At 40.0% G+C, this 14,923-nt stretch overlaps 2 protein-coding genes across 2 annotated transcripts in view; one reads left to right on the forward strand and one right to left on the reverse strand.

The window, feature by feature from the left end:
• LOC144648141 (EGF-like repeat and discoidin I-like domain-containing protein 3) overlaps positions 1-14,923 on the reverse strand; it is a 200,767-nt gene that overhangs the window by 137,392 nt on the left and 48,452 nt on the right. The gene's annotated exons all lie outside the window — the stretch shown is intronic.
• On the forward strand, positions 6,094-13,042 carry LOC144651392 (uncharacterized). Its single transcript, XM_078511322.1, has one exon. The coding sequence runs from the start codon at positions 6,119-6,121 to the stop codon at positions 13,040-13,042; it is 6,924 nt and encodes a 2,307-aa protein (XP_078367448.1). The 5' UTR covers positions 6,094-6,118.

The raw sequence follows: 14,923 nt of genomic DNA on the forward strand, positions 1-14,923 counted from the left end.
CGTCGTTGTGCTTTTATTTACAGTGTAATTACTACACGGCTTCAATCCTTTTATTTTCCTATGCAGATATTTAGAGCAAAATAATAGACAAACCAAGGTAAAAAAAAAAGAAAAAAGAAAAAGAAAAGTAAATATACCCCTTCTTGGCGTCGAACCGTTCCCCATGAGATTCGCAGACTGATGACTATCCCTTTGTGCTAATCTGACAAACGTGGAAATATTGGAATAAAATTTATAGATGTATTCATTGAACCGCTGATAATCTGCCACGACCACCGTAGGCTCAAACAAGCTTTGACAGCGATCTGCCCACAGCGATCGTGTATCGATAGAAGTTCTTGCAGTAAATGGGGTGATCTACTGGCCAAATGACCTGTTTTACTGCAGTGTAAGTGGCTCAATTTACTCACCAAATGAATTGTTGTACTGGCTATACTTTCTATTCGTATCATGGATCTGTGGAGACGCTCGGCAGTGGTTTTCTCAGAAATTGAAGCTCACAGGATCGGGGGACGGACTCGCATAGTTTGTGTTCTTTGTGTTGATCTTCTGCTTCGCAAGTCCCATTACATAACACAGGTAAGCTTCTACTTATAGCAAACAATATGTTTTTATGAACAAATCCTAAACATGTAGATCGACTGTGCTTCGGTCGTGTTCGGGAAGTAGTCGTACAGGTCACCTGACAAAGCACATGATTTGTTGTGGTAAAACGTTGGTGATCCGCCATTTTGTTTCGAACTTCAGTTTGGGGCAAGCACTTTTGTTAGCTGTTTACGCTGTGTAATTCCAGGGGTATTTTATGCAATGTGTAACACGTTCCGTTTGGTCTACTATTAGGAGACACAGAGACGGCTCTTCAGGAGTCAATCTATCGTGCTTTAATCAAGTTTCTTGCTATCGTGATCTTACACGTTCAGTAAGCTATCGAGAGTGTATAATGTAAAAGTAATGCCAATCATATTATAATCAAATGTCACGTGAATCATATCAATGTCAATAAACAATCTATTGTGTCCATATTGTAACATCCTTTCTCTTTTAGAAAAACAATAAAAAATACAATTTCGATTAACAAAATAACAAAACGCTAAAACATATAAGATATAATTATAAGCTCGACAATCATGCAATGTTCAATAGCACACATAGTCTTTAAAGCGTTCTGGAGGCCTTCGAACACGTGCAGGCCTCAGGCTCATTGGTGAGGGGGTTTCAGCTGGCTCTGGCGGCGGATTGGTTGCAGGAAGCGTTTCAGCTGGCTTGCTTGGCGCTGGGTTGCCTAGCGGAAACGGTTCGTTGTGCTGTTGGATCATAGGTGGTTGCTCTTGGGTCTTTCGAAGGTGTACGCGGTTGCGACGGTACACTCCACCATCTGCTGTTTCAACTGTGTACGAGCGCTGGTCACGTTTCTCGATTACCAGTGCTTTGCGCCACTTTTTCTCGCCTAGGTGGAGTGGTTTCATGCGCACTGTGTCACCCTTGTCGAGGGGATGGAGATCTTTGGCTGTGCGGTTGAAATAGTGCTTCTGTTGATTTTGGCGCTCGACAAGTTTTGCTCGCTCATCAGATGGTTCGCTGGCTTGCGGTTGCAGAAGTTTGCTTGTTGCTGGTAGTAGGGTCTTTGTTCTCCGGCTCATAAGGCGCTGGGCTGGGCTGGATCCCACTCCTTGTGTAGGTGTGTTGCGATAGTCTAAGATCGCCAAGTAGGGGTCAGTACCAGCTTCACATGCTTTGCGAAGGAGTCGCTTTGCTGTTTTTACGGCGGACTCGGCCTTTCCATTCGCTTTGCTGTTTCCTGGACTGATGGTGTTATGTTCAAATTCCCAGGCCTGAGCGAACGTGGCAAATTCTTTGCTGGAGAACTGTGGCCCATTGTCGGATACAACTGTATCTGGACATCCATATCTGGCAAAGTGGTTCTTGAGTTTCAAGACGACGGTGCTTGCCTTAGTGTCAGGTAGCTTGTCCACTTCCCAGAAGTTGCTGTAGTAGTCGACTGTCACTAGGTAACTCTTGTTTTTGAATTCGAAAAGGTCTGTTCCCACCTTTTCCCAGGGTCGTGATGGTACTTCATGTGGTAGGAGGGTTTCTTTCTGTTGACTGTTCTCAAACGTCCTACAGGTTTCACATGCTTCGACTAGTTGCTTGATCTCTGCAGACATTCCGGGCCAGAAGATGTAGTCTCTCGCTCGTCGCAGACACGATTCGATTCCCATGTGCGAGGAGTGAATCTTGTTTTTCATCTCTTTCCGTAGAGTGGCAGGGATCACTAACCTTTCTCCTTTAAAGATCAATCCATCTTGGACTGTTAGCTCATCTCTTATGCTGTAGTAGGGAGTCGCTTGTAACGGTAGATCGCCCTTGTCATCTGGCCATCCCTTAAGGATTAGGGACTTTACCACCAGCAATGCTTGGTCAGTGTCTGTTTCTTGCCTGATCCCTTGTATCTTCCGGTCACTGATGGGGAGGGCCTTGACCATGTTTACTAACTCAAATTCTTTGTCGTCTTCGCGTCCTACTTCAGGGAGGTATGCTCGGGACAACATATCAGCTATGTACATCTTCGCCCCACATTCATAGTGTACACTGATGTTGTATTTTTGAAGTCTCATCATCATGCCTTGAAGTCGGCGAGGTGCGGATGATAGAGGCTTCTTTAGGATAGATTCTAGTGGCTTGTGGTCGCTTCTCACTGTGACTGGTCGTCCGAAGGTGTACTGATGAAACTTTTCGAGAGAGAACACAATCGCCAACATTTCTTTTTCAATTTGGGCGTATCTCTCCTCAGTATCAGTGAGTGCACGGCTTGCATAAGCGATTGGCTTTCCCTTTTGAAGGAGTGCAGCTCCGAGACCCTTTTGACTTGCGTCGCATTGTATCTCGAGCTCTGATTGGGGGTCGTAGTAGCTTAGGATAGGAGCCGTGGTCACAAGCCTCTTGATTTCCTCGAACGACTTCTCCTGTTCCTCAGTCCACTGCCATTCCACATCTTTTCTTGTTAGTCGCCGCAGTGGTTCCGTTACATCTGCCAATCCAGGTAAAAACTTCGCAAGATAATTGATGAATCCGTTAAGTCTTTGTATGCCTTCAACGTCTTCAGGTTTCGGCATTTCTTGAATAGCTTTCGCTTTCTCTGGATCCATCTTCACACCGTGACTCGTTAGTATGTGACCCATGAAAGACACTTCTTTTTGCTTGAGCTTTAACTTATCTCTGTTAAGGGCAATGTTGCGCTCACGACATCTTTTCAGTAAAGCTTGGAGGTTCCTGTTGTGATCTGCGACTGCTTCTTGTTCGCTGTTTCCAACACCATATACTAGGATGTCATCTGCGATGTTAAGAACACCGCTCAAGCCTTCTAGTGCTTGGTTTACTCGCTTCTGGAAGATTTCAGACGAGACTGACAAACCGAAGGGCAATCGGCACCAGCGGTATCTTCCAAATGGTGTTGCGAACGTCGTGAGTAGGCTTGACTCTTGATCGAGAACACAGTGCCAATATCCTGAACGCAGGTCGACAGTGGAGAAGATTTTGGCTTGAGATAATTCCGGCAGAATTTCATCCAGTACAGGTATCTGGTATGTTTCTCTTTTCAGCGCCTCGTTCAATGGCCGTGGATCGATACACACTCTCAGCGCACCTGATTTCTTAGTAGCGACTGCCAGACTGCTCACCCAGGGTGTTGGCTCTTCCACAGGTGCAAGGATTCCTTGTGTGACGTATCGATTTAGTTCTGCTCTCAAGTCATCTTTTAGTGCCGTAGGAACTCGTCTCGTCGGGGTGATGACAGGTTTAACGCTATCGTCAACTTCTAAGTGGACTTCACCCGGAAAGGTTCCCAACGGACGGTCAAATACGTCTGTGTATTGCTTTATTACTTCTTCGGCTGTTATCTGTTTAATTTGTAGCTCATTTTCCTTTGAAGGAGGTGAGGCTGCGATGAAATTTTCGTCATGAACGGTGATTAGCCCCATTTGTTGAGCCGCTCTTGCGCCGATCAAAGGTGTTAGATTGCTTTCGACAACGACGAATTCTACGGAGTACTTCTTCCTTGTTTTCGGGTTACGCATGATGAGCCTTGTCGTTCCTATGGGTTTCACTTGAGATCCATTCCACATTCGCAGAGTTTTCGTGGTCGGCTGGATTTCGTGACTTGTTGCGTGCTTCGCCGGGATGATGTTGATTGATGCTCCACAGTCAATTTGAAAGTTGACCTTTCTGTCATCGATAAGCATCTCAGCGTAAATTTCTTTAGCGTGACGAACAGCATTGACGTCAGACTCTTGAGAATCCATAGCAACTCCAGCTAGAAGCTCGATGTCGCTCTCTTCTGATGACACGTCTTCTGGCTGGTCGGAGATTCCATGGACTCCGCGAGATTTGGTTTTCTTGCAAACACTTTTGAAGTGGTTTCGGCCGCCACATCCGGAGCATTTCTGTCCCCAGGCTGGACATTTCTCCTTTTTTAGTGGGTGTTCACCTCCACAGAATAGACACTTCTTGTGAGATTTGCCAGGAGGTTTCGGTGGCACATTCCGATCATTCTTCGTATCGCGTGAGGGATATTTATCCTTCTTGAAGTTTCGTCTCCAATCTCTAATTTTATGCACGCTATCGTCCCCAGAAATAGCTTTTAACTGGGTCGCTGTGGCTTCATCACTTCTACAAATATCTATACATTTATTGAGGGTTAGACTTCGCACTTGCAGAAGCTTCTTTCTCATGGTATTGTTTCTTACGCCTAGAACAATACGGTCTCTGATCAGAGTGTCACGCATGCACTCGCAGAAATTGCATGACTTCACTAGATTGCGAAGGGCAGTGACATAAGCATCAATGGACTCTTGTGCTTCTTGCTTTCGACTATTGAATACGTATCGTTCATAAGTTTCATTAGTTTGGCCCAGTGTAAACTCGTCAAACTTTTCTAGAACCTTGTTCAAAATCTTCTTGTCGGTTTCATTTTCGAACTGGAAGCCATTGTAAATTTTTAGTCCTTCCGTCCCGACACAATGCAGAAAGAATGCGACCTTGTAGTCTTCTGTTTGCGAGTTTAGCCCAGAAATAAGAGAATAATTCTCCCATACCTGTTTGTAGGATTTCCAAGCGTCTGCCAGATTTCCTGACGTGGTGAGTTTTCCAGGGGGTTTAAGGCCATGCGCTGGAGAGGACATAGTAGTGTGCGTGATGGGCGCTGTCCCGGTTCCAGCTGTTGCTGTAGTTGTTGTTGAGGTTGTAGCCGTTGAAGAAGTTGTTACCATTTTCAGAATGAACTTCTACCACGCGCTGCCACCATGTAACACGTTCCGTTTGGTCTACTATTAGGAGACACAGAGACGGCTCTTCAGGAGTCAATCTATCGTGCTTTAATCAAGTTTCTTGCTATCGTGATCTTACACGTTCAGTAAGCTATCGAGAGTGTATAATGTAAAAGTAATGCCAATCATATTATAATCAAATGTCACGTGAATCATATCAATGTCAATAAACAATCTATTGTGTCCATATTGTAACACAATGGATGCCTGCATTGATGTAGATGTTCATAATAAGTCCTGTGAGTATTCAGGGACAGAAACATCTGTACGACCCTCGACTCGCCAGGGTAATTTGAACGGCGAGGAGACATGTCAGACATGTGTCGAATCCCCCGCTCGCTGAGGTTATGCCATAACTATGGAAAGCGAGAAAGCTAAACATGAACAAATGATAGTCAAATATGAGCAAATGAAAACCAGATATGAACAAATGAAAACCAAATATGAGCAAATGAATGGTATATATGCAGAAAACTGTCAGCTACTCCATGAGGAAATCCATGCCAAACACGAACAGACGAATGTCGGACAACTCGCCCCCCAGACAACTAGCCCCAGACAACTCGCCCCCAATTTTGCCTACGAGTCGTTTTGCTAACGAACAGTTTGCCAAAGTTGTCTCTCTTTCCACACGCTTTAAGAACGAGAAATATTCAGGTTTTCACTCTCTTTTACCAAAACACAAGTCGGGGACAAATAATATTGTCTTAAGATTGGGGGCGAGTTGTCTGGGGCGAATTTTCTAGGGGGCGAGTTGTCCGGATACCGAACAGACATGTGAGTGGAACACTTCTTTGATGAATGGTCAGTTTGACGGTGCCTTCGTTGCCAAGAATAAAGCTGAGTTTACTGAGCAGAAACCAGTGCTTAAATTACCAACTGATAATCCACCGAGTGCTTGTGCTTTGCAAACAGATGAAATGGACAAATGTAGAAATTCAAGGGTAAGGTGTAGGTTACATTCTAGAAGGAAACGGGAAAGAGAACCTTCCAGAATTCCATACAAGAAATTTATCAAGTTATTTAGAAAGGCGAAAATTATTCGACTTGCTGCCAAATCATACCTTAAGAAGTACATACCAAGTTCATCTAAGCTCAGACTTATGTTGTACGAGTGTAATCGTTCTCATTTCACTGAACGGCTTGTGAGATCAAGGTGTTTATTATCTTCAAACAAGTGCTTTGTCAGGCCAAGCTTGTACCTAACTATTGCGCGACTGAGGACATTAAAGCATAAGAATTCATCATTGTTTTGCATGTGTGTTGATGAGAAAATGTTAAATAAATTAAAATGTTGTCAAGCCCAAACTTATCATGTTTCACGAAGAGTCATATCCTTAAGTGGTGATGTTGAAGAGAACCCGGGGCCTGATCATTGCAGTGTAAATACTAATTCAGAAGCACGTAGTAGCTTAGTTGGCAATTCAGTTTCATCACTAGAAACCAGGTTGTCAGAATTAAATAGAGCCGCACTTGATGTTGGTGGAGGTGGTGACTGTTTTTTTCGAGCTGTTTCACATCAACTGTATGATAATCCTAATCACCATTTTCATGTGCGTAGTCTTGGTGTTCAGTATTTACAGCATAACCCTGAACAATTTATAGAGAGTAATACTGATTATTCTTGGCAAGGATATTTAAGAAATATGTCATGTGAGGGAACATGGGCTGATGCGATTATAATTCAAGCAGTGGCCAATTGTCTGAATTTGTCAATTCATATTACTGAATCAAATGAAACTTTTGCACCTGTTACTGTTGTGCAACCAGCAAGTGTAACGAGAGGACGCACAAACATTTACATTGGGCACATAGGTGAAACGCATTATGTATCTACAGTAGTAAAAACAAACAAGACAAAATGTGGTCAAACATCAGTTGAAGACAACCTAATTGATAGAAAAGAAAAACGCAGAGCTTACATTAGAGAATACATGAAAAAGAGAAGAGCTGATCCAGAATTTAGAAAAAGAGAGAATGAAAATTCACTGCAGAAAATACACAAAAATATTGAAACAGCTAGGGAGAAAAATAACAAAGCTGCCTCAAAAAGGAAAATCACCAACCCAGAACATTTGAGGGAAATTTTTAAACAGTCAAAAAGAAAAAGGAAAGCGAAGAACCCAGAACTCATACGGGAAGTTGCCAAACAGTCTAAAAGAAAACGGAAAGCGGAGAACCCAGAACTCATACGGGAAATTGACAAACAGTCTAAAAGAAAACGGAAAGCGAAGAACCCAGAACTCATACGGGAAGTTGCCAAACAGTCTAAAAGAAAACGGAAAGCGGAGAACCCAGAAAATCTATCACTTGAAACAATTATTGATGATGATGAGTTACAAGCGCAGAAAAATGAAAACAGTATGATATCTATGGTAAATTTCTTCCACAAAAGTATAAAATGTGGTCCAGAATACATATGCACCTGTTGTGACCAGTTGTGGTACAGGTCCTCAGTAGTCAGATGTGATTCTAACAAGTACAAGGCTTGCTCACAAGGTGTTGTGGACTCTTGTGTCACTGGGGTAACAAGTGTAGACAATACTGAATGGATTTGCACAACTTGTCATTCAAATCTAAAGAAAGGCACATTGCCCAGCTGTTCTAAAGCCAATAAAATGAGTTTTCCTGAGAAGCCTGAACTGTTAAATTTGACACCATTAGAGGAACGGCTAATATCACCACGTATTCCATTCATGCAAATTCGCGAATTACCAAGAGGTGGCCAGTTGTCTATTCATGGAAATATTGTCAATGTACCAAGTGATGTAAATTCAACTATTCACTCTCTGCCAAGGCCAATCAATGAATCACATACCATTCCAATAAAACTTAAAAGGCGTCTCAGTTATAAGCATCATTATCAGTTTCAAAACATTAGACCTAAGAAAGTGTTAGATGCAGCCAAATATCTTGTAGGCACAAGTGACTTATTCAAAAGTGAAGGCATAGAAGTGCAAAATGCATGGGTAGATAACATAAGTTTACAATGCAGTACCCATGAAGAATGGAAGGAGTTTCTTCAAAATCCTGACAAATCAAGCTGTGATGTGCAAACTAATGAAACTGTCACAAAGGATAAAACACATGATTCCCAAAACAGTATTTCAACTGTTGATGTTGATAATCCAGACATAGATAATGATGATAGCGATGGCTGGTGCGAAATTGCCGAACGCCCTTCAGGTATTACAGATACACTACTACAGGAAGCAGATGTAGCTGAAAATGCAGATAAAATTATTTCATTTGCACCAGGAGAAGGAAACAAACCATTAGGAATATTCATGGATAAAGATTCTGAATATTTATCATTCCCAACAATATTCTGTGGAAAGCGGAGACCTGACAACAATGAAAGAAAAGTACCAGTAACATATAGCACAGTTGCTAAGTGGGAATTAAGGTGTCAGGATAGAAGAGCAGCAATGTCTGTCCCAAACATATTCTTTAAGCTAAAAAAACTGCAAATCAAACAAATTCAAGACAGTGCATGCATTGCTCTTAGAAAGTGTAAGACCAAGGGAAAGAAATACACTGCCGGTGACTTGAAGTCAGAGGATTATCTTAATAAGCTTGTACATCTTGATGAAGGTTTTAGAGTTTTAAAGAATCTTAGATCTTCACCCCCTTATTTTGAGAAGTGCAAAAGAGACTTGTTTGCTATGATTCGTCAACTAGGCAACCCCACATGGTTTTGCTCCTTCTCAGCTGCTGAAACAAGGTGGACTCATCTACTTAAAACTTTAGGCAGAATTGTAGAAAAGAAAGAATACACTGATGATGAGATCAAGCAAATGACATGGAAACAAAAATCAGATCTTATTCAAAAAGATCCTGTCACCTGTTCTAGGAACTTCGATCACATGGTTCAGTTATTTATTAGTGATGTGTTAAAGTGCAGTGCAATACCAATAGGAGAAATAGCCGATTATTTTTACAGAGTCGAATTTCAGCAAAGAGGTAGCCCACACATCCATGGTTTATTTTGGGTGAAAGGAGCCCCACAATATGAAAAAGATCCTAATGAAGAAATTGAGAAGTTTGTTGATAAGTATATCACCTGCCAAAAACCAGACAGTTCTAGTGAAATGGAAGACCTTGTCAACTTACAGATGCACAGGCATGCCAAAACATGTAAGAAGGCAGGGAATAAGATTTGTAGATTTAATTTCCCATTGCCACCAATGCCAAGAACAATGATTTTAACACCGCTTGAAAACTCCTGCATTGATGAAGAAAACCAGAAAAAGATTAAAGATAATTCTGAAAAAATAAAAGAGGTTCTTGACAGCATGAAATATGGCGAAGATATCACATTTCAAACTTTTCTCAGCAAATTACAGTTAACTGAAGAAAGTTATATCCTAGCTATCAGGCACACCCTAAAGCGTGACACATTATTTCTGAAAAGAGCACCATCAGAAATAAGGATTAACAGTTATAACACTTATTTACTCAAAGCATGGCAAGCAAACATGGACATACAATATGTACTAGATCCTTATGCATGTGCTTCATACATACTTTCTTACATTACAAAAGGCCAAAGAGGTATGAGCAGACTTCTAGAAAAGGCATCTGAAGAAGCCAAATCTGGTGATAAAGGTATTAGAAATAGAATAAGGCATATTGGAAACAAATTTTTAAATGCAGTGGAAATAAGTGCTCAAGAAGCTGTGTATCTTGTATTGCAAATGCCATTGAGAAGATCCTCCCGAGATTTTCAGTTTATTGGCACCTCACCTCCAGATGAAAGGACATTCTTAGTAAAGAAATTGGATAAGCTTAAAGAGTTGCCTGACAGTTCACCCGACATTGAATCTGACAACATCATTAAACGCTATCAAAGAAGACCAAAACAATTAGAAAAGTTGTGCTTGGCTGACTTTGTTGCATGGTATAATTGTGTTAAAGATGAACATGCTGATAGTTGTAATAAGCCATTAGTCACAGGTCTTGATGACTTCTTGCCCGAAAGAGATTTTGATGACAACACTGATGATGACCCTGATAGGAGTATCAGTGCCACTGAACTTGAATATGAACCAAAAGAATACAAATTAAAAGGAGGTCTGAAACTAGTGAAACGAAAAAAGGCTAAAATCATCCGATCTGTTAGATACCATAAAGATAAAGACCCAGAAAATCATTATAGAGAGCAACTTATGCTTTATACACCATGGCGAAACGAAAGTACGGATTTGATAAATGGCTGTAAAACTTACCAAGAACGATTTCAACAGGTTAAGAATGAGGTTCTCAACAACAGCCACCAATATGAATGCCATTCAGAAATACTAGATAAAGCAGTGGAGGATCTAAGTAATGTAGAACATGGCAACTTCGACAATGTTGCTCCAAATGCAGAGCATATCAATAAGCAGGACTGTGCTGTTAAAGAAAAGCCTAGTGAATTATTTGGTTGCTTTGACCCTGGCAAAAACAAGCAGCACAGCGAGTATGATTTGCTTGATGATATTGGTATCTTTCCTAGAAGTAATGATCAGGATGAACTTGTTACAAAGCGTGTCTCAGATGACGATTATTATGCACTTGTACGCTCTTTGAATGAAAAACAAAGGCAGTTTTTTTATCATGTCTTACATTCAGTCAAAACTAAAGATGACCCTCTAAGATTGTTCTTAAGTGGAGGTGCTGGAGTTGGGAAAAGTACCGTAACTAATGCGTTGTATGAAGCACTGATAAGATATCTGAACAGTATGGCAGGAGAAAATCCAGATGATGTGAAAGTTGTCAAAACAGCCCCTACCGGCAAAGCAGCATTCAATATAAAAGGTAACACACTGCATTCTGCTTTTAAGATACCTGCCAATAGAGGTTTTGAGTACTGTGCACTGGATAGTGACAGACTAAATACCATTAGAACACAACTCATAAAACTAAAAGCAATATTTATTGATGAGATCTCTATGGTTGGAAGTGGAATGTTCAACTTTTTGAATTTAAGATTACAACAGATTATGGGCACTAAGGAACCATTTGGTGGAATAAGTTTGATAACTGTGGGAGATCTTTTCCAGTTGAAGCCAGTTTTTGATAAGTGGATCTTTGAAAATTCCCAAATGGGCTATGGTGACTTAGCAAGTAACATTTGGACAGAATACTTCACCCTCTTTGAATTAACAGAAATCATGAGACAAAAGGATGATAAGCAGTTTGCTGAGCTACTCAATCGCTTGAGAGAGGGAAAGCACTCTGAAGATGATATAGCCATGTTGAAACAAAGACTTTTGAATGTAACACCAGGAAATGATAATTACCCAATGAATGTCACTCATTTGTTTACTACAAATGCATCAGTAGATGCTCACAACAATGCCCTGTATACTCTCTCAAAAACTGATAAAGCTCAGATCAAAGCTGTGGACATTTTAGTGGGAGATATGTCTGATGATCTAAAGAAACAAATGAAAAATAAAATCCCAGATGACCCCACAAAGACAATGGGCTTATATTCATTAGTGTCGATAGCAACTGCCGCAAAATACGACTTGACAACTAATATTGATGTTACTGATGGACTCACTAATGGTGCAGAGTGTGTGATAGAGAACATAGATTACAGAGTTGACAATTCCACCAGGCCAAGTATTATTTGGGTGTCATTTCCACATCCTGAAATAGGCAAAAAGCAGCGCAGAGAAAATGCACATTTGTACAAGACAAACATAAAGAAAGACTGGACACCAGTTTTAGAAGTAACAAGACAATTCCGAATCAGTAAAAAAAGTCAAGTACAAATTCTCAGGCGACAATTTCCGCTTAGACCTGCTGCTGCCAAGACTATTCACCGTTGCCAAGGTGACACATTAGATGAAGCAGTTGTTGATTTTCCAGCATCCACAAGGGAGCACATGCATTACGTTGGCTTAAGCAGAGTAAGAAACAGTTCTGCACTTAGTATTCTCAAATTGAATGAAAACAAAATTAAGGTCAGCGAAAAAGTAAAAAATGAAATGAGCAGACTCAGAAAAGAAGCAAGCCTCAGGCCTTTAGCAGTTTTAGAGACTGTACATGTAGATTCTCCCCAAACAAAAACAATCTTGTTTCAGGATGTAAGATCTCTCCACCTCCACATAGAGGATGTGCGAAGTGATTACAACATTCAAAAAGCTGATGTCAATATTTTTGTTGAAACAAAGCTTTGTTTGTCAGACACAGATGAAACATACCAGCTGAGTGGATTTACACTTTACAGAAATGACTTCAATCAGTCTACCTTGAGAACTTGCTATGGAACTGCCGTGTACATAAAGAATGATTTGAGTTGTATTGAAATTCCATACAGGTTAAACTTTAATAATGTAGAAATAACTGTTCTGGTTCTAAGCCATCCAATTCCAAATTTTCATGTGGTTGGTATCTATCGGTCTAAAGCTAATGTTTCAATTTCACAGTTCATTGATGCACTCACTCATCTTCATAACTCAGTATTGACAAACTCTACCATACCCACTGTAATCCTTGGGGATTTCAATATCAATCTAATGCAGGACACTACAGAACAAAAGGCTCTCAAAAAATGTTTGATAACAGACAGAGGATACAATCAGTTGATCAACCAGTATACAACTGACTACCGTACACAGATAGATCATATTTACACAAATGTACCACAAATTGTACAATCTGCAGGTACCCTGGAGTCCTACTACAGTGATCATAAGCCCATCTTTATTTCCCTAAAAGCTATGTGAACATATCATTTTCCAAATTAATTGCTTTTAATACTGTGATGTATCTGAGATGAGATTTTGGACTATTAAAGCTAATGAAGACCAATGAAATAACTACATTGTACTTTTACATAGTAAGTAATTCACATAAAAATGAATCTTAATGTATTTCACAGCTTTTTAAATCACAATCAAATAAGAGAATTGCTTTTACACTGACAAAGAGTATAATAATTTCGATTTGGTGGTGTTAAATCAATCATAATGATCATCATTTATTTGCCACATTACAAAAACAAGTTTCCCCAGTTAAGTAAATGAGGGGGCAGAATGTTATCAATAGTTTGAGTTTGTAATAGCTGCAGCTGGCATGGCACACTTCGGTAAATAAAAAAAAAACATTCATGTTAGTCGCATATAGATGACCAGTCCGAATATTCCAGAATGAAACGTTCCACATTTTGAATGGCAAACTGAACTCTGTCAGAATTTGCACAATACATGTGGAGATAAATTTTTCAAATGAAAAATCATGAAATTGCAATATTTCCTGAGGGTGATGGAGGGATGTTAAAATAACATCCCTTCCTTAATCCCTTCCATACAAGGGACATATCCAGCCTCCATACACAAAACAGGTAAGTTGCTATTTTGGGGGTTTGAAGGGGGAGGGGGGGGGGAGGGGTGGGGAGCAAAGGTGAGAAGCATAACATTACATAGATCATAGATACAACTGTAAGCATTTTAAGTACAGTGTACAAAGATTTATACACTTTGTTATTTTACACTCTAACCTATCACCTTTAATGTGTATTTGTAGGTGGAAGACTATGGTGGTACTAAGGAAATATGATGAATGCTGCAGTTCTAACCACTATTATGCAAATGACACAAAATTGAAGTTTTATCACAGATATCAGTACATGTAACTGTATATGGAGGCTGCAACAAATTGAAATCCTGGCTGCCAATTGGCAGAACTGCCTACAAAAATACCAAGAAATAGAAATATACAACTACTACCATATGGAAGGAACATCAAGTACTTGTATGTGAAACCTACAAGTGACTGCCAATTGACAGAATTTTCTACGAACATACCAAGAAATAAAAATACACCACAATTACTGTATGGAAGGAACATCAAGTACATATATGTGAAACCTACAAGTGGCTGCCAATTGACAGAATTTTCTACAAACATACCAAGAAAATAAAAATACATCACAATTACTGTATGGAAGGAATATTGATAATTAATTTTTATGTGAGACCCACAACTGCTGATACCCAAGCAAGTAGTATTTCTGTGAATCATGTCAAAGCTTGACACTGACTCAGGAAACACCTGCACATTTATCACTGAATGAGTTCCATTCCTTGAAAGAACAACATCCTTCATTATGTCTTAACTACAGATGAAAGCTTTTTGTTAACAAACTATACTGAGAACAAACACAGCTTGCATAAAAATGAAGAGGGACACTGTATATCCTTCCAATTACCATATGAAATGCAAGTTATTATGTCATAATGGTTTCGATAAATGCATCCCTACAAAGCAACCTTGCTATATTTCTGATAAAAAGGGGAACCTTCTTTTCCTGTTATGAATAATAAAATAGAAAAACGTAAAAAATCTCAAATGGTGAAAGCTCTGCATTCAACATCAAAGCAACAGTAAAACAATACAAGTCATTGTTTTAGAGAGGCAAGACTTTAATTCAGCTGATCTAATTAACAGAAGTATTGATCTTTAATTATAGCAAAATATCTTAGAAATGTGTTCTCTACAGTAGATGCAATGCATGACTGGCAACATTTGTCATACATGTGACACAACACTCAGGAATATGAATACTTTATTCCGTAACCTGTAAATGACATTGAAAAAATCATGTA

The sequence above is a fragment of the Oculina patagonica genome, chromosome 4 (genome assembly GCF_052425735.1).
Source record: "Oculina patagonica isolate OP01 chromosome 4, crgOcupat, whole genome shotgun sequence".
NCBI lineage: Eukaryota > Metazoa > Cnidaria > Anthozoa > Scleractinia > Oculinidae > Oculina > Oculina patagonica.

Bases quoted from the DNA above. Each gene is read 5' to 3' on its own strand.
- LOC144651392 (XM_078511322.1), top strand. From the start codon at position 6,119: ATGAATGGTCAGTTTGACGGTGCCTTCGTTGCCAAGAATAAAGCTGAG.